The following is a 27,500-nucleotide window of genomic DNA, read 5'->3' on the forward strand; positions in this document are numbered from 1 at the left end:
GCCACTCAATAAACTGGATTTTAAAATGTGGGACAAACATCCAATTGAAGCCCTACATGCAGAATTCTGTCGGAAAATTCTACAAGTCCAGAGAAATACACCAACTAATGCATGTAGGGCAGAATTGGGCCGTTTTCCAGTAATAATGAAAATACAGAAAAGATCATTAAAATTTTGGCTACATCTAAATTCAAGTCCAAATTCGAGTCTGCAATTTAAAGCACTTCAAGCCCAAGAGCTGAGCCCAGAAACGAGCCCTCTCAGTCAGCTGGTGTTGGACCTCACCAACCAAGCTGACACCAGCACTGCTTCAAAAGAAAGAATTCCAATAAGCAAAATCATGAACCAATCAAAGGAATCATATTTACAATACTGGAAAAACGAAACAAAATCCCAAAGCCGACTAAATTGCTATCTGACCCTAAACAGAGAATATGAATTGGCTGATTATCTCTACTCTGTCAGAGATACGAAGCAGAGACAGATCCTTACCAAGTACAGGCTGAGTGACCACCGATTGGCAATAGAAACCGGCAGACATAAAAAGACATGGCTACCCAAAGAGGAGCGTGTATGTGGTCACTGCATGACAGGGGAGGTAGAGACAGAGATGCACTTTCTCCTTTACTGTGATAAATATTCCTCACAAAGAGATTCATTATTCACAGAAATGACTACATATATTCCACATTTTTACAAATTGAACCCAGAGGAAAAACTAAGAATACTCATGGGCGAAGGAGCAATGGCTCCTCTTGCAGCCAAATATGTATTTTCCTGCCATAGCCTGAGGGACACTGAATAATAACATCTGCATAGTAAACAGTAACTTACTTATTATTATTATTACCATTATTACTATAATTATTAATGTTTATCATCCCAAATATGGGTGGTAATGGTAGTGATAACAGTTTAGTGATGGTAGTAGTAGTCGTAGTAATGATGATTGTAGTTGTAGTACTGATATAAAGAAGAAGATGACCGTTATTTAGTTATAAGTTAGTTATAGTTTCATTTTCCATAATTGTATTTTATATTTATTACATTTCTACTATTGACTGTTACCATTTTATTGTATTTATTTTTGTATTTTTATTTACTACCATTTTATATTATTATTTGCTATCATTTATAATTTTGTTACAATGTATATTGTATACATTGTTGCTTTGGCAATATTGACACAATGTTTTTCATGCCAATAAAGCAGCTTGAATTTGAATTTGAGAGAGAGGGAGAGAGAGAGAGAGAGAGAGAGAGAGAGAGGGAGAGATAGAGGGAGAGAGAGAGAGAGAGAGCGAGAGAGAGAGAGCGAGAGAGAGAGAGAGAGCGAGAGAGAGAGCGAGAGAGAGAGAGAGAGACAGCGAGAGATTGAGAGAGAGAGAGAGAGAGCGAGAGAGAGCGAGAGATTGAGAGAGAGAGAGTGAGAGAGAGAGAGAGAGATTGAGAGAGCGAGAGAGAGCGAGAGATTGAGAGAGAGAGTGAGAGAGAGAGAGAGAGAGATTGAGAGAGAGAGAGCGAGAGAGAGATTGAGAGAGAGAGAGCGAGAGAGAGCAAGACAGAGAGAGAGAGAGAGATTGAGAAAGAGAGAGCGAGAGAGAGCGAGAGAGCGCGAGAGATTAAGAGAGAGAGAGAGAGTGAGAGAGAGCGAGAGAGAGAGAGAGAGAGAGCGAGAGATTGAGATTGAGAGAGAGCGAGAGAGAGAGAGAGATTGAGAGAGAGAGAGAGAGTGAGAGAGAGATTGAGAGAGAGAGAGCGAGAGAGAGCGAGACAGAGAGAGAGAGAGCGAGAGAGAGATTGAGAGAGAGAGAGAGAGAGCGAGAGAGAGCGAGAGATTGAGAGAGAGAGAGTGACCCATATTTATGCTTATTTATATTATCTTGTGTCCTTTAACCATTTGTACATTGTTAAAACACTGTATATATATATAATATGACATTTGTAATGTTTTTACTGTTTTGAAACCTCTGTATGTGTAATGTTTACTATTAATGTTTGTTGTTTTTCACTTTATATATTCACTTTGTATGTTGTCTACCTCACTTGCTTTGGCAATGTTAACACATGTTTCCCATGCCAATAAAGCCCTTGAATTGAATTGAATTGAATTGAGTGAGAGAGAGCGAGAGAGCGAGAGAGAGAGAGAGCGAGAGAGAGAGCGAGAGAGAGAGAGAGAGAGAGAGAGAGCCTCTGCATGTGAAAAGTAAAGAGAAAGAGACAGGGTGAAATAAGAGCGTCGCTGCCAGACAGAGACAGAGGCAGAGAGAAAGCTAATCAGGGTGCTTTCACTTCAACGCTGGCGGATCACTAGCTGATTACCAGGCGATCACCAGTAGATGTCAGCAGAGCAGTAGTCGTGCAGACAGTCAGATTCAGCAGGCGGCAATGCAGCCCTCCGCTCCACTGAACACTACATTACTGAACACTACATTACTGAACACTACATTACTGAACACTACATTACTGAACACTACATTACTGAACACTACAGCGGGCCGGGGCCAGGGAGATCCAGACACATCCCTGCCACAACACATCAGACCAACAATGACAGATTACTCTGGCTACATGAGTCCCAAAGACAATGCATGAAGTAAGCATGACAGTAATGAAGGCACAGCTTCACCAAAAGAGAACTGATGTAGTCAGACCCTCATATCTGTTGTTCAACTCTTTCTCTGTGAATTAGATACATATTAAAATGACTTGTCTGACTTCATAACGGTTTGGCTTCAGTAACACATCAGAGACGTAAAGTTGTGATGATGTAGAGGTATTGGTGACACGGGGATAAGTTGTTGGTGTCCTGACGCGGGTCCCCCTTCGTGACAAAGCCAGAGCAGAGCGACAGTAGGGTGCTAACTCAGAGCTTTGACAGGCCTCGGAGTGACAGAGCAACGCTACCGCTGACATACACCATGTATCCCAACTCCTGCCTGCAGCTGCCTCACTATGGCACTGATGCCCCGTGCCACTCTGCCAGGGTTTGTCATAGGTCGCTAAAGGCTCTCCTGCATCACTAGCCCCACCAGCTCATTCCTATGACATCATCAGGAGCGGCCATGCATGTTGGGGATGTTGGCTGATGAGCAGCACCTGTCTTCAGGATACACAGATCACATCACATTGTCTTCTGCACCACTGGGCACTGACTGGGGTAGGTGTGCCGTGCCCTGCTAGTCTGGTCTAGCCCTGGATGGAGGGTTTGGAGGGAGGGAAGGAAGGAGAGAGAGAAGGAAGGAGAGAGAGAGGGAGGGATGGATGGATGGAGGGAGAGAAGGAAGGAGAGAGAGAGGGAGGGATGGATGGAGGGAAGGAAGGAAGGAGAGAGAGGGAGAGGGATGGATGGAGGGAGGGAGGGAAGGAAGGAGAGAGAGGGATGGATTGAGGGAGAGAAGGAAGGACAGAGAGAGGGAGAGGGATGGATGGAGGGAGGGAAGGAAGGAAGGAGAGAGCGGGAGAGGGCTAGATGGAGGGTGGGAAGGAAGGAGAGAGAGGGAGAGGGATGGATGGATGGAGGGAGGGAAGGAAGGAGAGAGAGGGAGAGGGATGGATGGAGGGAGGGAAGGAAGGAGAGAGAGGGATAGATGGAGGGTGTGAAGGAAGGAAGGAGAGAGAGGGAGGGATGGATGGAGGGAGGGAGGGAAGGAAGGAGAGAGAGGGATGGATGGATGGAGGGAGACTGCTGGTGTGTTGGTCTGAGCTCCTGGTGGATTCATGCGTTATCAGCAGGATTGGGGCATGGCTGACTCCAGGGCTAGGGCATCACTGGGTCTGGGCTACTGCCTGTTTACTACATTAGAGGAGGGCAGTGAGTCAAGCTGCCTGGCTGGTCTGCTGCCTTCTCATTGGTCGATCTGCCCTCTCATAATATGACTGAGCAGAGAAACCAGTCTCTGACCCCTAGTCCAACCCTCATCCGTGGATCTCTCCCCGAGCCTCAGCGACATCCTCTAGCGCTGGGGGAAGGAGCAGGTCAAAGACCATGGTGAGTATCTGTGTGGATGTACTTGTGCATTTCTGTGTGTGTGTGTAGTTGTGTGTGGTTATGTCTGCTGTGGTGAGTATGTTTTGGTCAGAAGCAAAACACAAATAGCTTTACGAGGCTCCAGTGAACCATAGAGGCCGAATTCTTGCTTTGTTTTTGTGCCCTTAGACATGTTTAAGGCTTTGTGCAGTGGGGTATCATGGGAGCATAAAACAAGAGGGAAATAAGACAATTGCAGAAGTCTAGAAAGAGAAATGGGCTCAGCTCAAACGTTTGCAGTGAAACAACTCTTTGGGTGCCGGGTTTAAAAGGCATATTCTGGAATAAAGGAAAAACCTGCATTTTAATGTCTTGTTTTGTAGCAGCAGAGGTCAAAACAAACGGCCGCATTTTGGCATAAAGCCTTCGTCATCATCCACCCATATTTATAGATGACGTCACTTTGTAGCACTGCTTCTTTCACATACATTATTTACATACATTATTCACATACTTTTCCTACTCTTTTCCACATGAGCTTCAAAATGTAAATAATACTAAACGAAGAAAGGTACAGCTGTTGCCCACAGGACACAACGTAAGAGGAGTTCTTCATTAAGGCCCGTTAGGGTTTTCTGCTTGGAAGCCGTGGATATAATATGCACCTCTCTGTGGAAGCCCGTTTTCTCTACCAAGTTCCAATTCTCCCAAGAAAAGAACTCTGAACTCTGAGTCTGTGCACTAAGATCAAGTGAACAGTAGAACTCTCCCAGACCCAGTCTAGAAGTATGCACTACAGAGCCTAAAGCCAACATGCATATCAGATGGTACCAAGACACATGGCTTTATAACGTCAAACATACCTTCGTTTCCCACCGTCCTTAGTTTCCAACAGAGCTGGGAAGTCTCCTTACACCCATGAGAGATCCATAGTGTTACACTACACACTACGCTCCCTCAAGTGTACAGTGGCGAAAGCCCACCTACATCTGCTGACGAAGCATAGCTGCTTGTGTAAAGATGTACAGTTGTACAGCATGTACAGTAGGTAAAGTCCTACTGCATTATTCACAGCTGAATAATGCACCTATATAATATAAGGCTGCTGTGCACTTCGCCTGCACCCCTCCACGTCCTTATGATCAACGAAAGAGGCTATTCTGTCAACACACCACTAGGTGGCACTGTTGCTCTACCGTAGACGGAATGCTAATCTGGTTTGTTTAAAACCTGTAAAAGTCTAAACTGTTGGAGGGGGAGAGAGGGGGGTGTTACTAAACTAACATATTCAATTGTTTTAAAATGGTCATAGATGATTTGGATGATTTAGCTATTTGATATCGATTTTTTTTCAGTTATCAAAAAAATATACTGTATTTAAAAATGATTAGATAAAATATTGAATTAGGGCTTTACTACTATAGCCCACAGAAATGCTTTGAATAACACATTTTCCATAAATGGGAAAAAAAGATAGTCAGAAAATTCATCATAAGGAATAAGGTTTTGATGTGTCTGTCTGATATGTAGGAGATATAAGAAAGCTCAGGAAATATATACAGTATGTATCTATTTTTAGACACAAATTTAACCCCTTATTTTTGTTGGCACAAAAACGACCTCCATACTTCCATTGGTTCGTATGGGTTACCTTCAGACGAGTCCCGTGACACTCTTGGGGGTAGTACAGCAAAACGGAGAACACCATCGTGTTCGTGAGAGTCGCCCCTTTCCATAATAGTTTGTCGGCCAAACCGTTCGGACGTTACAGACGTTTTCGTGAGATTTTCAGGATTGTCTCATGGTCTGACAAACACAGCTGTAGCTCGACCACCTCCCAGCCCCTGATATCTCCAGCTTAAACTGATGCTGGACTTTTTTTAAATTTATTTTTATTTTTAATTTTACCCCTTTTTCTCCCCAATTTCGTGGTATCCAATTGTTGTAGTAGCTACTATCTTGTCTCATTGCTACAACTCCCGTACGGGCTCGGGAGAGACGAAGGTTGAATGTCATGCGTCCTCCGATACACAACCCAACCAGCCGTACTGCTTCTTAACACAGCGCGCATCCAACCCGGAAGCCAGCCGCACCAATGTGTCGGAGGCTACACCGTGCACCTGGCAACCTTGGCTAGCGCGCACTGCGTCCGGACCTCCCGGTCGCGGCCGGTTAAGACTCTGATGGCACAGCTGGAGCTGCAGTACAGCGCCCTTAACCACTGCGCCACCCGGAAGGCCTCTGATGCTGGAATTTGATGGGGATTTTTAGAATGATGTTACTTAGATTAAACAACGGGTGCGTCAATAGACTCTTACGGATAAAAAAAAAGAGGATAGAGGGAGGGAGGGAGGGAGAAAGAGACAAAGGGAGAGAGATGGGGGGGTGTAGGCTGCTTTGTTGCCATTTCTCTGTATCCCAAATGGCATCCTATTCCCTACATAGTGCACTGCTTTTGACTAGGGTCTATAGGGTGCCATTAGGGACACAGACTGTATGTGGCCTTCTCATGTAGCCTGTCAGCTAGAAGGCATCTCACCCTCCTCGGTCCTCTGTGTCCCAACTCCCCAAAGTGAATGACTTCACGCATTACTGAAATGAAGCCCCAGACCTAATGAAGAGAGTAGTTCACAGCAGCACTGTTACCTGTCCTGATCTGACCTGTCCTGATCTGACCTGTCCTGGGGTGGATGGGATGCTGTGACTCCTAAAATGATCGCTAGAGGAACTGTGAAGGGGATAACGATAGGGGAACATAAACTCTGGTGATCATGATCAGCGTGTGTGTGTGTGTGTGTGTGTGTGTGTGTGTGTGTGTGTGTGTGTGTGTGTGTGTGTGTGTGTTAGGGCCCCTGGCTGGCTGGTCTGTATTCACGGAGCATCTGTCTCTCTCTTAAAGCTGCTGACACACTACTCTCTACCTGGTCATCAATAATCAGCCCTGTGAACATCACTCACCGTCACCGCCCTGCCCCTGCCAACACACACACACGCACGCATGCACGCACATACACACAGCCTGGAGTCTGGCCATTAACAACTCTCCCACTGATTTTCAGAAGCCCCTGATTGACTATTATCATTAGACAAACCCTGACATTTTACCAAACACTGTCTCAAACACTGTCTCAAACACTGTCTCAGACACTGTCTCAGACACCATCTGAAACACTGTCTCAGACACGGTCTCAAACACTGTCTCAAACACTGTCTCAGACACTGTCTCAGACACCATCTGAAACACTGTCTCAGACACGGTCTCAAACACTGTCTCAAATACTGTCTCAAACACTGTCTCAAACACTGTCTCAGACACTGTCTCAAATACTGTCTCAGACACTGTCTCAGACACCATCTCAAACACTATCTCAAACACTGTCTCAGACACTGTCTAAAATACTGTCTCAGACACTGTCTCAGACACCATCTCAAACACTGTCTCAAACACTGTCTCAGACACTGTTTAAAACACTGTCTCAGACACTGTCTCAAATACTGTCTCAGACACCATCTCAAACACTGTCTCAAACACTGTCTCAAACACTGTCTCAGACACGGTCTCAAACACTGTCTCAGACACTGTCTCAGACACTGTCTCAGACACTGTCTCAAACACTGTCTCAAATACTATCTCAGACACCGTCTCAGACACTGTCTCAAACACTGTCTCAAACACTGTCTCAGACACTGTCTCAGACACTGTCTCAGTCACTGTCTCAAACACTGTCTCAGACACTGTCTCAAACACTGTCTCAAACACTGTCTCAGACACTGTCTCAAACACTGTCTCAGACACTGTCTCAGATACCGTCTCAAACACTGTCTCAAACACTGTCTCAAACACTGTCTCAGACACTGTCTCAGATACCGTCTCAAACACTGTCTCAGACACTGTCTCAAACACTGTCTCAGACACTGTCTCAGATACCGTCTCAAACACTGTCTCAAACACTGTCTCAAACACTGTCTCAAACACTGTCTCAGATACCGTCTCAAACACTGTCTCAAACACTGTCTCAGACACTGTCTCAGATACCGTCTCAAACACTGTCTCAGACACTGTCTCAGACACTGTCTCAGATACCGTCTCAAACACTGTCTCAAACACTGTCTCAGACACTGTCTCAGATACCGTCTCAAACACTGTCTCAAACACTGTCTCAGACACTGTCTCAAACACTGTCTCAAACACTGTCTCAGACACTGTCTCAGACACTGTCTCAGACACTGTCTCAAACACTGTCTCAAACACTGTCTCAAACACTGTCTCAAACACTGTCTCAAACACTGTCTTAAACACTGTCTCAGACACTGTCTCAAACACTGTCTCAGACACTGTCTCAGACACTGTCTCAGACACTGTCTCAGTCTCTAAGCAATTAGTAAACCAGGTTACATCAGAGAGAGAGAGAGAGAGGGGAGGTGAGAAGGATTTCTGGTGAGTCAGAGACTCTTCCTCCCACACAAAGGCATCAATCAACAGAGCTCTCCCCTGCTCTACGCTGGACCTGCTCTGCCTGACTGGGAGGATGTGAGGCCAGGGCTGTGTGCTCTCAGGCTGACCACTGTGGTGCCGGAGGGCTGGTGGAAAGATAACCCCTGACCCCTGTCTACCAGATGGCTCCAGGCAGGGCAGGAACACAGAAACAATAAAAACAATAACAAGATGGTAACAGTTTAGCAACCAGGACATGCCTCTGAGAGAGCCACTTAGGCCACTCCAATAATAAGGCTAGGAGAGGTCTGAGCATTAAAAACCCAGACGTGAATGTCTGGATAGCCTCTATGTGTGTCTGGGGCTCTTAGGGCCGGACCCTTGAGAAGAGCTTGCACCTGGTCACGTATCAGGCTTTGAAAAGGCTTGGAGCACTCAATGACTGCTGTACTCGGAATGTGATAGGTCAGATACTCACACATGGGCTTGAGCTGGCCAATCAGCTCCTCCTTGGTCCACTTGGCCCACTCCTTCTTGTCCGTGTTGATGGAGCACAGGATTGGCCCGCATGGCTTCCCACAATCCTCTATGGCCGGCACATTCAAGTAGTGGACGAGCACGATGTCAGGGTTCTGGAGAAGAGAGAAGAGAGAGAAGAGGGAGAGAGATAGAGAGAGAGAAAGAGAGAGAGAGAGAGAGAGAGAGAGAGAGAGAGAGAGAGAGAGAGAGAGAGAGAGAGAGAGAGAGAGAGAGAGAGAGAGAGAGAGAGAGAGAGAGAGAGAGAGAGAGAGAGAGAGAGAAAGAGAGAGAGAGAGAGAGAGAGAGAGAGAGAGGTTAGTTTAGTCAGCTGACTGACTGTGTTGTGTGGTAACAGTGAGAGAGTCCCAGAGAGGGAAGAGACCCAGCTGGAAGTGTAACACCTAACACTACAGCTGGTGTGTCAGCACACAGACATGCTGCTGGAATAGGTTGTTGTTGGAGAGACTGCATGGTATTTCTCACACAAAGAATGGAGTGAGAGAAACTCAGAGAGAGAATGAGAGACAGAGAGAGTGAGAAACTCAGAGAGAGAGAGAGAGAGAGAGAGACTCAGTGAGCATAGCCTTGCTATAGAGAAAGGCAGACATGGCTCTCAAGAGAAGACAGGCTATGTGCACACTGCCCACAAAATGAGGTGGAAACTGAGCTGCACTTCCTAACCTCCTGCCCAATGTATGACCATATTAGAGAGACATATTTCCCTCAGATTACACAGATACACAAAGAATTCGAAAACAAATCCAATTTTGAAAAACTCCCATATCTACTGGGTGAAATTCCACAGTGTGCCATCACAGCAGCAAGATTTGTGACCTGTTGCCACGAGAAAAGGGCAACCAGTGAAGAACACACACCATTGTAAATACAACCCATATTTATGCTTATTTATTTTATATTGTGTCCTTCACCATTTGTACATTGTTAAAACACTGTATATATAATATGACATTTGTAATGTCTTTATTGTTTTGAAACTTCTGTATGTGTAATGTTTACTATTAATGTTTGTTGTTTTTCACTTTATATATTCACTTTGTATGTTGTCTACCTCACTTGCTTTGGCAATGTTAACACATGTTTCCCATGCCAATAAAGCCCTAAATTGAATTAAATTGAATTGAATTGAGAGAGAGAGAGACAGAGAGAGAGAGAGAGAGAAAGGGAGAGAGACACAGAGAGAGAGAGAGAGAGATAGAGAGAGAGAGTGAAAGTGAGAGTGAGAGAGAGAGAGAGAGAGAGAGAGAGAGAGAGAGAGAGAGAGAGAGAGAGAGAGAGAGAAAAGCAAAACAGAAGTGGGTCTCTGAAGGAAGATTTGGAGGGGGAGTTAAAACCTCTTTGGAAGGGTTGTGTCTGTGTGTGTGTGTGTGTGTGTGTGTGTGTGTGTGTGTGTGTGTGTGTGTGTGTGTGTGTGTGTGTGTACTGTATGTGTTCTCGTATGTGTGTGTGTGTGGTAATTGCCCTACGTGCATGTAACACACTAACACGCATTTTGTGAAGTCCTCCCACATGCCGAGCCAATGCCCTCTATTAACTTGCCAGTGTACCCAGTCAGAATCCACCTATTCCCCTCGCTGCCATCGTTACCTCCCTAAATTCCCTACATTGACAGCTTATGAAAAATAGGTGCTGTTTAAAAGACCAGTTGAGCCGGTGTGAATAACATCAATTGTGATCTGTAATCATGAATAGCTTTGATTACTGTGCAGAGTAAACAGTGGCAGGAGAAACGCTCCCGGTCCGCTCCTTAAGACCCCATTCATTACAAACACACAGTTGCCAATAACCACAGACACACGCCTCCGAACATACACTCACACAGAGGCAGAAATATTAGTTACTGCCACAAACACAGGAATGGAGACTACATCAGAGGATGGAAACACACAACACACACACACACACACACACACACACACACACACACACACACACACACACACACACACACACACACACACACACACACACACACACACACACACACACACACACACAGAGGGAAAAACAAAGACCTTGATGAAGGTCGAAGACACCATGTGTCTGAGTGCAGTTTGAAGCTTCATCAGTGTGATGTGGAGAACAAACCATCCTGCTGCCTCTTAATTCTAACACCATTAATGTTCCTGTCTGGACAAGAGCTTGTCTTTCTGTGGTGATCTGTTCAGGGCTTTGTGCACAGGAACAACTTTAGCATTGGAATCATGTCAAATTCAAAACAACTGAAATGCATTCTCTTTAAAAGGGCCGGCAGTTGTGATTCCAGAGTTGTTCTCTGGTACAGGATGTCTTTGAAGACTGGTCTGGTTTATAGTCTCCATTGTACAGGGAGCTGGATGTTTAGTCTGACAGACTGTGGCCCTGGTCTCACTCCCCCAGCCCACTACAGCCGGACATTGAGGTGTGTTATCTCCTCTGTGATAAACCTTGTCCCTGTCCTCTGTCATTGGAGTCAACACACTGGGACGGCTGTGTCTCGCTTCCACGATGTCAGGGCGAGCGAGTGTGTAATGCCCCCAGATGGCATTACCAGCTGTGGTAATCGGCAGGCCATGCCCTCAATCCTTAACTAGCACGAGAGGGGTGAACAAAGGGCCGTAGCACGCACTGTATGAGCATGTTGGAGGAAGCACACACACTGAGAGGAAGGACACACACACACACACATACACACACACACACTGAGAGGAAGGACACACACACACACACACATACACACACACACACACACACACTGAGAGGAAGGACACACACACACACACACACATACACACACACACACACACACACACACACACACTGAGAGGAAGGACACACACACACACACATAGACACACCCATAGACACACACACACACACACACACACACACACACACACACACACACACACACACACACACACACACACACACATACACACACACATATACACACACATACACATACACATACACACGCATACGCACAACCCCCCTCCATTCAACACCCACTCACACATAAAGGCACACAGCTGTTCTCTACCTCAGCACACACAGACATATTGCATATTGGCCTCTGCTCTACAATGAAAGGGAACATTTAGCTGGCAGCCTTACAGCTCATCCAAACACTAGTAATCTGTGGAGCCAGCTACAGCTAGGCTTTAGTATTATACACTCTGCTGCTGAGATATACATCCACAGTGGTGGTTCTGTCTCTAATGGAACACTAACACCTCTACACTGCTTTTAACCAGGGCCCTGTGGGAACAGGCTGCCTTTGGGATGAGGGCAGTACGTGACATGTAGCTGGAGCTCCTCTCTTCACATTCCTCACCGTCCCTCCTCCTCTCCACCACCAAGAAAACAACACAATCAAAATAGAAAGCGTCACATAAACCTATCAGGAGGGTGTTTTCATTTCATTTCTTCTTGGCCGCTTTCCTTTCCTCGGTGTAATATCACCAGTTTGTTTCTCTCCAAAGGAAACTGGGGGAAAAAGCTGAGGGAGAAACTTTAGCCTGGATAGTATTTTGCAGAGAGAATGAGATCTCATTAACTTATTGATTAATTGTGTAATGCTCTCTTGGTTGTTTTCCTGCTCGTTCCCCATGCGGGTTTAGGGCCGCTTCCAACGGTACACTTCCGCAGTGGTGGTGGGGGAGAGTGGGATCTGGTTGCTGGAGTGTGTGTGGAGGGGGAATGTGTGTGTGTGTTTGTATGCACGCTCGTGTGTGAAGTGGAGTATGCTACAACTCCAACACCCAACACACAATCTGTTAGCGTGGGAGGCTCCAAGGTTAAGATGCACATCCAAGTGATAGCCAAGGTAAAAGCCCTACGTATCATGTGTGTGTAGACAGTGTTGTTGTGTTAGTTTATTGCCTAGTCTAGTGCATATCCCCACAGCAGATGGATGGATGTTGCTGAGTTAATTACCTATGGAGTCTAGGGGAGGCAGTCACAGGGGAGGAAGGCCTACTGAGGGGGTGGGGAACACACCCACCCACACACACACACACACACACACACACACACACACACACACACTACATTTGAGTAATTTAGCAGATGCTCTTATCCAGAGCGACTTACAGGAGCAATTAGGGTTATGTGTCTTGCTCAAGGGCACATCGGCAGATTTATTTTCACCTAGTTGGCTCAGGGAGTCGAACCAGCGACCTTTCTGTTACTGGCCCAATGCTCTTAACCGCTAGGCTACCTGCCTCCCACACTACCGTAAGACCAGGGTGCAGTCGTAGCCAGGCAACAGGTTTCTTTGGCACCCACACACATGGAAGGCAATGTTCCTACGCTCAGCTCAGCTCTCAGCCTCAGCGACACCACCTTGCCCTGCAGCCAGTCCACACCACAGTGCTATAAAGCAGAGCTCAGGCAGGTTGCCACGGCTACAGCCAGGAAGAGACAGGATGTGTCCCAAAATCACCCTATTCTCCTTATAGTGCACTAGCAGGCCCCATAGGTGTGGCACACTATATAGGTAACAGGGTTCCATTTGGAACACAGTCATAGCCTCATTACCAGGGTTATAGCTACAGAGTCGGACTATGCTCCTACCAGGACAGGCCATGTAGACTCAGGGCTCTCAACAGGCTTTGGCAGACACATACAGAAACCACAGTACTTGTCCAATGGTGGAAACTAGACACAGTCATGTAATCTGTAACCGGGCCTGTAAGCCCTGGTGACCCCTGTCACAGCCCGTCGCCCTCTCCTCCCCTTGCCGCTCCGCTTCTCTCCATGTAGCCGTCACCACCAACACGGTACTGTGCCTCATTAAGGGGAGAGAGGAGAGGGGAGAAGAGAGGAGAAAGGAGAGGAGAGGGGGGCTGGGAGACGGGATCTCCAAGCCCAGCGCTTCCTGGCACAACATTATTGTAGCAGATAGGCCTCTCTCTCTTACAATGAGCTGCGTAGCACAGGAGCGATAAGAACAGCCATTAACATCAAAGGATCGTAGTTAAGAAGAGGAGGCTTGGTGGGACGTGGAGGAGCTGAGGACTGATGGGGGAAACCTAGTGAGGAGCAAGATAAAGCAACCAGCAACTCGGAGTGGAACGGCTTCAAAGAGAGGCTAGCAGCAAGCAGAGAGATACACAGAGAGAGAGGGAAGACAGATACACACACAGAGAGAGAGGGAAGACAGATACACAGAGAGAGAGGGAAGACAGATACACACAGAGAGAGAGAGGGAAGACAGATACACAGAGAGAGGGGGAAGACAGATACACAGAGAGAGATGGAAGACAGAGAAAGAGAGAGGGAAGACAGATACACAGAGAGAGAGGGAAGACAGATACACAGAGAGAGAGGGAAGACAGATACACACAGAGAGAGAGGGAAGACAGATACACAGAGAGAGAGGGAAGACAGATACACAGAGAGAGATGGAAGACAGATACACAGAGAGAGGGAAGACAGATACACAGAGAGAGGGAAGACAGGCACAGAGAGAGAGAGGGAAGACAGATACACAGAGAGAGGGAAGACAGATACACAGAGAGAGAGGGAAGATAGATACACAGAGAGAGAGGGAAGACAGATATACAGAGAGAGGGAAGACAGATACATAGAGAGAGTGAAGACAGATACACAGAGAGAGGGAAGACAGATACACAGAGCGAGAGGGAAGACAGATACACAGAGAGAGAGGGAAGACAGATACACAGAGAGAGGGAAGACAGATACACAGAGAGAGAGGGAAGACAGATACACAGAGAGAGAGAGGGAAGACAGATACACAGAGAGAGAGGGAAGACAGGTTCTCAGAGAAGAAGTCAGGCGAAAAACCCCATTCCTCAGCGGAGGAGGAATAGAGGATGGAGGAAATAGGCTAGGGAGAAGAGGCAGCTTCAGAGATGTGTGGCTACGGGCTCCTTGAGGAAGGAATTTAACTAGCCCACTACAGGGAGATCCATTTCAATGCAGAATATGAACGAAATTGGAACTCTCGATTGTGTTGTCGCAAACGCTCAACATCAACGCCACACTTTGTTTTGAGGATGTGAACATGCACGAGGGATGTATACAGATATTAGTGTGTTCATTCATGTGTGAGAAAAGTACTATGAAAGTATGTGTTTATGTGATATCCAGACATGCTTCTATAAAATCTACAGTATTTTTGTATGCAAATGTTATATGCATGACAGTAAATCAACGGGCCGACCACACCCTGTATGCTGGACTGTGTCTGTGTGAGTTACTATCGGTGTGTGAGTGCTTCTGTTTAGCACCCTGCACTTAAACCTGGGCTGTGTTTATTACCATGTGTTTATCAGTTGAAAGTGTGTGCATGCTGGTTTGTGTGAGTGTGTGTGTGTGTGTGTGTGAACCGGTTGGTGTGAGCGTGTAGTTTGTGTGCAGTGTGTGTGTGTGTGTGGTGGGTGGGTGGGAGAGGTGATTACGGCCATGCTCTGTGGGCTGTGCTGGGGCAGTTGCCCTGGTGGCGGCATGGTGATGAATGGCATGGTGTGGACGTTATTAAGCAGCCTCCTGGCCCCTGGCACTGGGGTTGAGCTCTTAAATGCACCACTCCATCCCTCCCTCGCCTCCCTCCCTTTCTCTGTCACTCCTTCTCTGTTTAACTCCCTCCCTGCCTTCCTCCCTGCCTTCCTCCCTCTCTCTCTGCCTCCCTCCCTCCCTGCCTTCCTCCCTGCCTTCCTCCCTCTCTCTCTGCCTCCCTCCCTCCCTGCCTTCCTCCCTGTCTTCCTCCCTCCCTCTCTCTCTCTCTGCCTCCCTCCCTCTCTCCCTCTCTGCCTTCCTCCCTGTCTCCCTCTCTGCCTTCCTCCCTCTCTCTCTGCCTCCCTTCCTCCCTGCCTCCCTCCCTGCCTTCCTCCCTGTCTCCCTCTCTGCATCCCTTCCTCTCGTCCTCCCTCTCTGCCTCCCTCTCGTCCTCCCTCTCTACCACTCTCCCTGGCTCCCTCTCTTTCTGCCTCCCTCCCTCCCTCTCTGCCTCCCTCCTCCCTCTCTGCCTCCCTCCCTCCCTCTCTGCCTCCCTCCCTGCCTCCCTCTCTACCGCTCTCCCTGACTCCCTCTCTCTCCCTCTGCTGCTAATTTCAAGGTCAACTGGCTCTGAGGTGCTGTAAGTTTACAGCCACAGCTCCACAGGCACAAGACTTCTTCTTCTCCTTTTGTTTGGAAGGTTACACCGCTCTCTCACCACCAAAGGGTGTGTTTGAGAGTGTGGGGGTGGCTGCTAATGTTGCTGCTGCATGTACACACTCATACACACACACACACACACACACACACACACACACACACACCCTAACCTAGGATCCTAAGCACACACACACACACACAAGCGAATACACAGACACTCGCAGAACAGCATACAACGGCAAACAACACTACGCATCAAACACCCCTAAAATGGAGTAAACACCCCGCAGCCACCTTCTGTCTAGGTAGTGGAGGGGTCCCCTTCCTGAACCCATCACCCTTCTCTCTCTGGCTCCTCTCTCAAAAAGCCTTTGTTAAATGCTCTCAGTATAGACACTCTAATTGGGTGTCTGGTGTCAACGCTCTGCCTTCCGCTCCCTCCCTCCCCCTTCCATCTCTCTCCTTCCACCGCTCCTCTGCCATGGTGTTCCTGGCGCCCCCGGGGTAAGTACCAATCCAAGGGCCCGTGCCAGTTTTGAGGGGCCTCTTGTGGTGAATTGGCCAGTTCGGCCATGTCCACCCAGATCTGTATGAAGAAGGCATGGGAGGAGGCTCAGCAGTGGGGAGGGTGGGGGAAAGGGGGGGCTCCTAAGGGCCCTCCCCCTGTAAGGCACTCTAGGTGTATAAATGGGAGCGTATGGCTGTATGATGTTTGATGGAGGATGGTGTGGAACACTCCTGCATTTTACCTGTGCCCTTGACATCTCTCCCTGTTCTCTATCGCATAATGATATAATAATGGTCGATCTAGAAGGCAGCACGGTGTTGTATCTATATGGAGCTCTCCTCCCCTCTAATAAAGACCTGTGTTGTATCTATATGGAGCTCTCCTCCCCTCTAATAAAGACCTGTGTTGTATCTATATGGAGCTCTCCTCCCCTCTAATAAAGACCTGTGTTGTATCTATATGGAGCTCTCCTCCCCTCTAATAAAGACCTGTGTTGTATCTATATGGAGCGCTCCTCCCCTCTAATAAAGACCTGTGTTGTATCTATATGGAGCTCTCCTCCCCTCTAATAAAGACCTGTGTTGTATCTATATGGAGCTCTCCTCCCCTCTAATAAAGACCTGTGTTGTATCTATATGGAGCTCTCCTCCCCTCTAATAAAGACCTGTGTTGTATCTATATGGAGCTCTCCTCCCCTCTAATAAAGACCTGTGTTGTATCTATATGGAGCTCTCCTCCCCTCTAATAAAGACCTGTGTTGTATCTATATGGAGCTCTCCTCCCCTCTAATAAAGACCTGTGTTGTATCTATATGGAGCTCTCCTCCCCTCTAATAAAGACCTGTGTTGTATCTATATGGAGCGCTCCTCCCCTCTAATAAAGACCTGTGTTGTATCTATATGGAGCTCTCCTCCCCTCTAATAAAGACCTGTGTTGTATCTATATGGAGCTCTCCTCCCCTCTAATAAAGACCTGTGTTGTATCTATATGGAGCTCTCCTCCCCTCTAATAAAGACCTGTGTTGTATCTATATGGAGCTCTCCTCCCCTCTAATAAAGACCTGTGTTGTATCTATATGGAGCTCTCCTCCCCTCTAATAAAGACCTGTGTTGTATCTATATGGAGCTCTCCTCCCCTCTAATAAAGACCTGTGTTGTATCTATATGGAGCGCTCCTCCCCTCTAATAAAGACCTGTGTTGTATCTATATGGAGCTCTCCTCCCCTCTAATAAAGACCTGTGTTGTATCTATATGGAGCTCTCCTCCCCTCTAATAAAGACCTGTGTTGTATCTATATGGAGCTCTCCTCCCCTCTAATAAAGACCTGTGTTGTATCTATATGGAGCTCTCCTCCCCTCTAATAAAGACCTGTGTTGTATCTATATGGAGCTCTCCTCCCCTCTAATAAAGACCTGTGTTGTATCTATATGGAGCTCTCCTCCCCTCTAATAAAGACCTGTGTTGTATCTATATGGAGCTCTCCTCCCCTCTAATAAAGACCTGTGTTGTATCTATATGGAGCTCGCCTCCCCTCTAATAAAGACCTGTGTTGTATCTATATGGAGCTCTCCTCCCCTCTAATAAAGACCTGTGTTGTATCTATATGGAGCTCTCCTCCCCTCTAATAAAGACCTGTGTTGTATCTATATGGAGCTCTCCTCCCCTCTAATAAAGACCTGTGTTGTATCTATATGGAGCTCTCCTCCCCTCTAATAAAGACCTGTGTTGTATCTATATGGAGCTCTCCTCCCCTCTAATAAAGACCTGTGTTGTATCTATATGGAGCTCTCCTCCCCTCTGTGTTCCCTCTACAGTACTTCCCAACCTGTCTATGGGTTCCAGGCAGCATCAAGAGCTGGAACATTTGAGGAACAGGAAGAGAGAGGCCAATGTGTGTGTTTGTGTGTGTGTGCGTGTATGCGAGAGTTTGTGCGTGTGTCTGTGAGCCAGCCAGGGGCTGAGGCCAGGCTGTGATGTTTAATTCAGCAGCACATAATCACTCCCATAGAGTCAAGAGCAGCTTAGAGTGGAAGAACCGCTGCACTCTGGGAAAGGACTGCTGGATGTGTGTGTAGGTGCATATGTATCTGTGTGCGTCTGTGTTGTGCGGTTCAGTTTTAGTGGAAGGGTCATTGTAAAAGGTGTTATGTGAGTGCTATGTCTGTATCTATATCTGATGGCCTTGTAAGATGTGAAAAGGGGCCTGTGTTTGATGCATGGAGGGAGAGGAGGGCAGAGACCTGTAGATACCAGGAAGGTAGGCAGGCCTAGTATCTACCTCTCCCAGTTTACAGCGTACTTATTCATCTGAAGGCCGTCGCAGAGCAACACCACCCTCTCCATTAGTCCTGTTGGCCCCTGGTGCTGTGCTGTCTGAGGCTGGCTGCCCTGCCCAGGGGCTATGCGGCTGGGAAGGGTCCATCAGGGAGCCATCCGTCTGCCATAATGGTCTTGGCCGGGCCCGTGGCACTGATCCTAATGCTCAGAGCCTGGCCACCCAGGTGACACCACGTCAGACTGCAACTAAACAACCTATTTTCTTTCTTTTTGGCGTTCTCTAGCACACACACACAAACACACGTCCCAGGTACAAAGCGATCAACTCCTACTGAGTTGGAAAATAGAACTATCCCATCTCTCTCTCTCTCTCTCTCTCTCTCTCTCTCCCACTCTCTCTCTCTCTCTCTCTCACTCTCTCTCTCTCTCTCTCTCTCTCTCTCTCTCTCTCTCTCTCCCACTCTCTCTCTCTCTCTCTCTCTCTCTCCCACTCTCTCTCTCTCTCTCTCTCACTCTCTCCCACTCTCTCTCTCTCTCTCTCTCTCTCTCTCTCTCTCTCTCTCTCTCTCTCTCCTTTCATTCCTACTCTCGGTCTAACATGTTTGTGTTTGTGTTGTTCTCCCTGTACCAGTCAACATGCTCTTTAGGTGTCTTTGCCCAGTGTCGTCGAGAGAATCAGCACCTCACAGGAGCAGCCAGGGAGAGAGCTGCACTGGTGCATTTCTAAACAGGGCGTCACAGTGAGGATTGATGTGTGTCCAGCATTACAGGACAACCTGGCTGATACTGTACATCTGCCTATGTACTCTGCCGACACACACAGATATGTACCAAATAACAGCAGTAGAAAATAAACAACAGCCATACACTCCTCTCTTCAGCCTGTGTGCTGTGGTACTGTCAGTCCCTGGCTGATGTCGTGCTGGGTACAGGTGCAGCCCCCAGAGCTCAGTTTAGCCAGACCTCTCTCTGGAGACACACATATCAGCCCCCGCTTCCACACACACATTCAAATGCGCACACACACACACGCACACAATCATACACATACACACACACACTCATACGCACTCACACTCACTCACATACTCACACACACACACACACACACACACACACACACACACACACACACACACATACAGACACACACACACACGCACACACAAACAAATGTGTAGTCTAACACACAAAGGTCCGTTCCTGGCAAGAAATGCTCAAACGGTTTCTTAGCAACCAGCAGTTTGTATTAAATCTGCATGATAAAAATGTAAAACAGAAAGTGTGTGTGTGTGACTATGTGAGTGGGAGTGTGTGTGTGTGTGTGTGTGTGTGTGTGTGTGTGTGTGTGTGTGTGTGTGTGTGTGTGTGTGTGTACTTGATAGAGAGGTGGGGATGGAGGAGACATTTACAGGGGGATGGTCAGAGATAAGAGAGGTGTGTGTATGAAGGGAGGAGCAGGAGAAGGAAGAAGGTGCCATCAAAACACTGCCAAGATGATCAACACACACGCACTTCCTGAGGAGATCTACAGGGGCAGTGTTGACTACAAGTTGCCTGAAAGTAATACACTTTGACGAGGAAGCCAAACAAGGGCATAACACAGGGACCAGATGCACATGAGAGAGAGAGGGAGAAAGAGACATAGGAGAGAGTTAATCACAGTAATTATCAGTACAATCCACAGAGACACAAATATGCATGTATAATTATGAATATATACTTTTTGTATAATTAATCAATAAGGCCCAAAGGGGTGTGGAATTTATACCAGGGCTAAGGGCTGTTCTTATGCACCATGCAACGTAGAGTGCCTGGATACAGACGTTAGCCGTGGTATATTGGCCATATACCACAACCCCCCGAGGTGCCTTATTGCTATTATAAACTAGTTACCAACGTAAATAGAGCAGTTAAAATACATGTTTTGTCATATACGGTCTGATATACCACGGCTGTCAGCCAATCAGAATTCAGGGCTCAAACCACCCAGTTTATAATAATGTATATACATTGTATGTACGCCGCCACATAGCAGGAGAGAGGGGAATAGGGAGGGGGAAAACACTGGCTTTGGAATCACATCAATCTCACCAAGTTCATAAGCAAAAGGACATTATTATCACACATGACACATGTTCTTTAACCCCGCCGAAGTCATGGGAGCAGCAGTAAGCTACATGTATGTCATGCTGAGTCAGTGTGAGAGGAGAGTGTGTGGAGTCAGCATGAGAGGAGAGTGTGTGTGGAGTCAGAGTGAGATGAGTGTGTGTGGAGTCAGTGTGAGAGGAGAGTGTGTGTGGAGTCAGTGTAAGAGGAGAGTGTGTGTGGAGTCAGTGCGAGAGGAGTGTGTGTGTGGAGTCAGTGCGAGAGGAGAGTGTGTGTGGAGTCAGTGCGAGAGGAGAGTGTGTGTGGAGTCAGTGCGAGAGGAGAGTGTGTGTGGAGTCAGTGCGAGAGGAGAGTGTGTGTGGAGTCAGTGCGAGAGGAGAGTGTGTGTGGAGTCAGTGCGAGAGGAGAGTGTGTGTGGAGTCAGTGCGAGAAGAGAGTGTGTGTGGAGTCAGTGCGAGAGGAGAGTGTGTGTGGAGTCAGTGCGAGAGGAGAGTGTGTGTGGTGGAGTCAGTGCGAGAGGAGCCATGCTATCTGCCACCAGCAGCTGCTATTGAGAGGCTTCCCAAAACAAACGGAGCGCCGTGACAGAGACAGAGCGAGCGGAGCCTTCTGTGGCGTAATAGGAAATTAATTGAGACCATCAATATGGTATTAATCATTAAAGAGCAGGTGCTGAGGTGGCACTTTGCTGACTTCACTACCGCTGGCAACACACACGCATTAAAAGTTTGACCTGCTGTTTAGTGAGACTGTGGGTGGAGGGGGAGAGGGGGAAGAGAGATTGGGAAAGGCAGATGGAGGGAGAGAGAGAGAGATAGAGATTGGTGGGAGCGTGGGTAGGAGGCTTATTCATGGTGGTTCAAGGTTTCCCCACGATTTGCCTCTTCAAGCCCTTTTTTAGGTGCTCTCCGACCTCTCCTGAATACTAGAAAGCAAAATGACATATTTTGAATATAACTGTCATCTACAGTGAAGAAACTATTCATCGACACATAGCCATGTTTCCTAAAAGCCTAATGGGCAGGACATGGTGAGACAGAGAGGCAGCATGTGTTAATCAGCCAATGGAAGAAAAGCCACACTGCAGTGACTCCATTAAGCCGCTCAGCACACCACGTCTCCAAACTGTTGAAGGTGTCTGACTGAGATGAACGCCTCATGGTATGAATAATACATTACCCAGGTTCACACACACACACACACACACACACACACACACACACACACACACACACACACACACACACACACACACACACACACACACACACACAGACACACACACACACACACACACGCACACACACACACACACACGCGCACGCACGCGCAGATACACACACACACACACACGCGCACACACACACAAAACAAAGCATGCATAGGTTAAACGCAAACACACACACGCACGCACAAATGCACACACATACATCAATACACAGGGTACGGATGTGAAACAGGTGTGTGGGACGGGGGACTGTTAGTGTGAAACACACCCAGCACCTAGAATATCAAACACAGAGGCAGGGGAGAGCCCCTTCCCCCCCTCCCTGCCCCCACCCCACCGTGTGTGTCAAGGTTGAGCTCATGAAATGTTTATGAATTGGGATTTGAACGCAGATAGGAGGCAAAAAGATTGATCTGGACTGGAAGGCAAAGAGGACCTGCAAAGCACTGTGTCAGCTGAAAGCAGGGGAAAAATGAGAAATTCATTAACTGGGGTCAGTCCCACAGAGATCACTTCCTCAATAGACAAGAGACATGGACACAGCCTCGCAAGCTGATTGGTGCGTTGATGTGGGCCGCACACACACCGCATCTGTGCTTGAGGTCTGCGATTGGTTCTTTGGCGCTAGACACTCATCTCAGAGTTGGATCTCCTTCAGTGTGCAGCCCTACATTAGTATGAGCCAATACATCTGTAAAACACACATTATAGTCTACTGGAGCAACTAACACAGACATGAACACACACAGTAACGTGTTGACAGAGAGAACTACCAGGATGGAGAACGACAGTGACCGGATTAGAAGAGGCCCTCACACTCTTCAGCACCGTGTGTGTGTGTTTGTGTCAGCTTTCATTGACTATTTCCAAGAGATGAACAACAGGGGAAATTATGTCATCAAATGCAGCTTTCTTCAAAGGTCAGAACGGCATATTTGTGTGAGAGAGAGAGTGGGGTCCTTTGAAGTGGCTCCTGGGGTCCCGGGCCAGCTTGCAGGAGAGGAACAGAGCTGAAGCCCTAGGGCCTCTCCTCTCCTCCCTCTGATCAATACCAAGCCTTAATCACTCTGGACAGAGCTATCTCTCTCTCTCTCTCTCTCCCTCTCTCTCTCCCTCTCTCTCTCTCCCTCCCTCTCTCTCTCTCCCTCCCTCTCTCTCTCTCTCCCTTCCTCTTTCCCTCGATATCTTGTTCTCTACCCGCTCTCTTCCAATCCACCATCACCTCTGTCATACTTGGCATGATCAGTTGTTTCATGGAGAATCGAGTGTGTGTGTGTGTGTGTGTGTGTGTGCGTCACTCTGTGTCTAAAAGACGAAGGGAATGCGTGTGTTTATATGTATCTTTATGATTGGCTGTGAAAATGTGAGTGGGTACAGATAGAATCTATATGCCTTAGCTAGAACCCTCGAGGAAAAGGTCAAAATAAACTAAAGCAAATTACAGACAACATGTATAGACTTGAATAATAGCACATCTCCTGGTTTCAGAAGCTCTCTCCCTGGTCATCTAATTGCCTTGGTGCCTTGTGTTTTTACTCTAATAAACTAATGAATGTGGCTCTGGCTTCAGCTCAGCTCTGGATATCAGATAATATAGGGGGCAATAAGCAGCAGTACTTTAGCAGCAAACCTCCCAACCTCCCAACCTGCGTCAGATCAGAACCCCTGAATAATTTGTGGCAGAATAATGAAGGGGCAGAGGAGAGGAGCAGGCATCAATCAGTCTCCCCTCCCTGCCTGCGCTGGGAACTACCTCCTCGCCAACAAGCCAGGGCTCCATTAGGTATTGTCTGGGGCATACAGGCTAATTTGTTTGCATCAATAATACATTCAAAGGATTTATCTAACTTGCAAATGAGTGTTAATTTACTGGTCCAAGAGGCAGGGAGGCAAGGATGAGAGGGAGGAGAGGAGGGGAGGAGAGGAGAGGGAGGAGAGGAGGAGAGGGAGTAGAGGAGGAAAAGAGGGAGCAGGGGAGGAGAAGAGGGAGCAGGGGAGGAGAAGAGGGAGGAGAGGAGGAGGTGTGAAAGGCTAAACAGCTGGCTAGGAGGAGTGGGGCCTGCGTGGTACATGCTTAACCCTTTATAGACCTGGTGGAGAGGAGAAGAGGAAGAGAGGAGGAGAGGAGGCAATCTGTGGTGCTGGTATAATCTGGTATTCCATCTACAGCTCTACAACAAACTGAACTGGAAAGCTGCATGTTCCTAGCCTTGGATGTGAGTTATAGTTCTGGTCTCAACCAGTCAGGGCTGAGGTGAACACAACACAACAACCCTTAGAAGAGCTTCAAGGGCAAAGCAGTGAGAACAGAGAGAACCACAGCCACCTCACGCCCAGAACAGATTACCTGCCCAACCACATACTCTCTGATCATATGCCAGATGACAAAATGACAAAGAGGTGTTGTGTATGGGCAAGTGTGTGTGAGGTGAACAGGTGTGTGTGTGTGTGTGTGTGTGTGTGTGTGTGTGTGTGTGTGTGTGTGTGTGTGTGTGTGTGTGTGTGTGTGTATGGGAGAGGGGTGAACTGGGCCCCCAAGACCCCTTTGGTCTTTTGATCTCTGTGCCACACTAGCGTCCGCAGCACCAGGCCGGCTGGGAGGGGAGCAGGGCAGAGTGGAGCGGAGCGGGGCTGGCCATCAACATATGCTGCCTCTCCCTGCCAAGGCCCCCCAGCTCTCCCCAGCTCCCCCCAGCTCCCTCCAACAGCCCAAGCATAAACAGTCACGCTGCTGCTCCTACTGCTCCACCACCAGCACCACCTAGCCCTCTCCATCCAACACCACAGCCCTACTTAGTCAAGCAAGGCTGCAGTTGAATATGGAGAGAAAGAGAGAGAGAGAAAGAGAGAAAGAGAGAGAGCGAGAGAGAGAAGATAGCAGGGGAGGAGATGGAGAGAGGGGAGAGAGGGGAGAGAGGGGAGAGAGGTGAGAGAGAGAAGAGAGAGAGAGAAGAAAGAGAGAGCGAGAGAGAGAGCTAGAGAGAGCAGGGGAGATAGAAAGAGAGGAGAGAGGTGAGAGAGAGAAGAGAGAGAGAGAAGAAAGAGAGAGCGAGAGAGAGAGCTAGAGAGAGAGCAGGGGAGGAGATAGAAAGAGAGGAGAGAGGTGAGAGAGAGAAGAGAGAGAGAAGAAAGAGAGAGCGAGAGAGAGAGCAAGAGAGAGAGCAGGGGAGGAGATGGAAAGAGAGGAGAGAGGTGAGAGAGAGAAGAGAGAGAGAGAAGAAAGAGAGAGCGAGAGAGAGAGCTAGAGAGAGAGCAGGGGAGGAGATAGAAAGAGAGGAGAGAGGTGAGAGAGAGAAGAGAGAGAAGAAAGAGAGAGCGAGAGAGAGAGCTAGAGAGAGAGCAGGGGAGGAGATAGAAAGAGAGGAGAGAGGTGAGAGAGAGAAGAGAGAGAAGAAAGAGAGAGCGAGAGAGAGCGCTAGAGAGAGAGCAGGGGAGGAGATGGGGAATCTCCCAGGGACACGGACAAGCATCAGATGCTGCTACTGTTGCTACTACAGAGGGCTTGTTGCTGCTCAATTAATAGTTAGAGGCTACAGAACTGTAATACAAGGCTGGTGGAGCAGAGAGAGAGGACCAGGAGTGTGTCAGTGTGTGTTGATGGTCTGTGGAGAGTTTGGTAGTTGAATGGCTTGTTGGGTGCTGGGTTAAAGGCCAGGAAGAGAGGATGACCAGTGTGATCTTTCTGTTGTCTGTGGGATTTTAACACTGTTGGAGCTGCAGTACTCACTGGTGGTCCAAGAACACACACACACCATCAAGCTCGCACTCCAAATCATTGATTGGTCACTTACACTCTGTATGCACGATGACCTTGATGGCCACTGACATACAAGCGTAAAACATGTTACACTACTGAACATTAAAATAGCATCATTCAGACAACAATCTAAAACTCTCTTATCCACTAAAGAGCTGTCTTTATTTCCCCGCTTGCTATTGTGGTCACATTGTCCATGTGTTTTCTATGTGAACGAATGGGGTCAGTATCATCACGTAAACACACTCTCCTTTCCCCTGCTCTGCTCTGTGGGAGCTACTGCTGAGTACTGGTGCATAACTACACAGAGATGGCAAGGGCACCAAGCACAGAAAATCAATACTAGATCTCACCACTAAGCACAATCCCACAGAAAGCAGCTGGTTGCTCTATAAACTGGATAGCTTCATCTGGCTACTTCTATACAGTATCAGTGGATTGTTACAGTTTAGTAACACACTAATGTACAAACACATGGGACACTGGGGCAGACAGACACACAGACAAAAGAAGACACTTCCAAGGGATGGGTAGAGGACAGTGTGATGGGTGGACGACAGTGTGATGGATGGACGACAGTGTTATGGGCGGAGGACAGTGTGACGGGCGGAGGACAGTGTGATGGGTGGAGGACAGTGTGATGGGTGGAAGACAGTGTGATGGGTGGAGGACAGTGTGACGGGCGGAGGACAGTGTGACGGGCGGAGGACAGTGTGACGGGCGGAGGACAGTGTGACGGGCGGAGGACAGTGTGATGGGTGGAACAACAGTGTGATGGGTGGAGGACAGTGTGATGGGTGAGGACAGTGTGACGGGCGGAGGACAGTGTGATGGGCGGAGGACAGTGTGACGGGCGGAAGACAGTGTGATGGGCGGAGGACAGTGTGATGGGTGAGGACAGTGTGATGGGCGGAGGACAGTGTGATGGGTGGAGGACAGTGTGATGGGTGAGGACAGTGTGATGGGTGGAACGACAGTGTGATGGGCAGAGGAAAGTGTGATGGGCGGAGGACAGTGTGATGGGTGGAGGACAGTGTGATAGGCGGAGGACACTGTGATGGGCGGAGGACAGTGTGATGGGTGGAGGACACTGTGATGGGTCGGAGGACAGTGTGATGGGTGGAGGACAGTGTGATGGGCGGAGGACAGTGTGATGGGTGGAGGACAGTGTGATGGGTGGAGGACAGTGTGAAGGGTGGAGGACATTGGGATGGGTGGAGGACAGTGTGATAGGCGGAAGACAGTGTGATGGGTGGAGGACAGTGTGATGGGTGGAGGACAGTGTGATAGGTGGAGGACACTGTGATGGGTGGAGGACAGTGAGATGGGCGGAGGACAGTGTGATGGGTGGAAGACAGTGTGATGGGTGGAAGACAGTGTGATGGGTGGAGGACAGTGTGATGGGCGGAGGACACTGTGATGGGCGGAGGACACTGTGATGGGCGGAGGACAGTGTGATGGGCGGAGGACAGTGTGATGAGTGGAGGACAGTGTGATAGGCGGAGGACGTGGGTGGAGGACAGTGTGATGGGTGGAGGACACTGTGATGAGTGGAGGACTGTGTGATGGGTGGAG

General features: G+C 48.2%; 1 protein-coding gene across 5 annotated transcripts in view; it reads right to left on the reverse strand.

Moving 5' to 3' along the window:
- Positions 1–27,500, reverse strand: part of LOC110492148 (calmodulin-binding transcription activator 1) — a 498,493-nt gene that overhangs the window by 58,637 nt on the left and 412,356 nt on the right. For all 5 annotated transcript variants that reach the window (XM_090203128.1, XM_090203126.1, XM_090203127.1 and 2 more), the window contains one exon: positions 8,884–9,037. In XM_090203128.1, coding sequence (XP_090059254.1) covers positions 8,884–9,037 — 154 coding nt within the window. The remainder of the gene's footprint in view (positions 1–8,883; positions 9,038–27,500) is intronic.

This window comes from Oncorhynchus mykiss, chromosome 16 (genome assembly GCF_057628025.1).
Source record: "Oncorhynchus mykiss isolate SJ-2025 chromosome 16, ASM5762802v1, whole genome shotgun sequence".
NCBI lineage: Eukaryota > Metazoa > Chordata > Actinopteri > Salmoniformes > Salmonidae > Oncorhynchus > Oncorhynchus mykiss.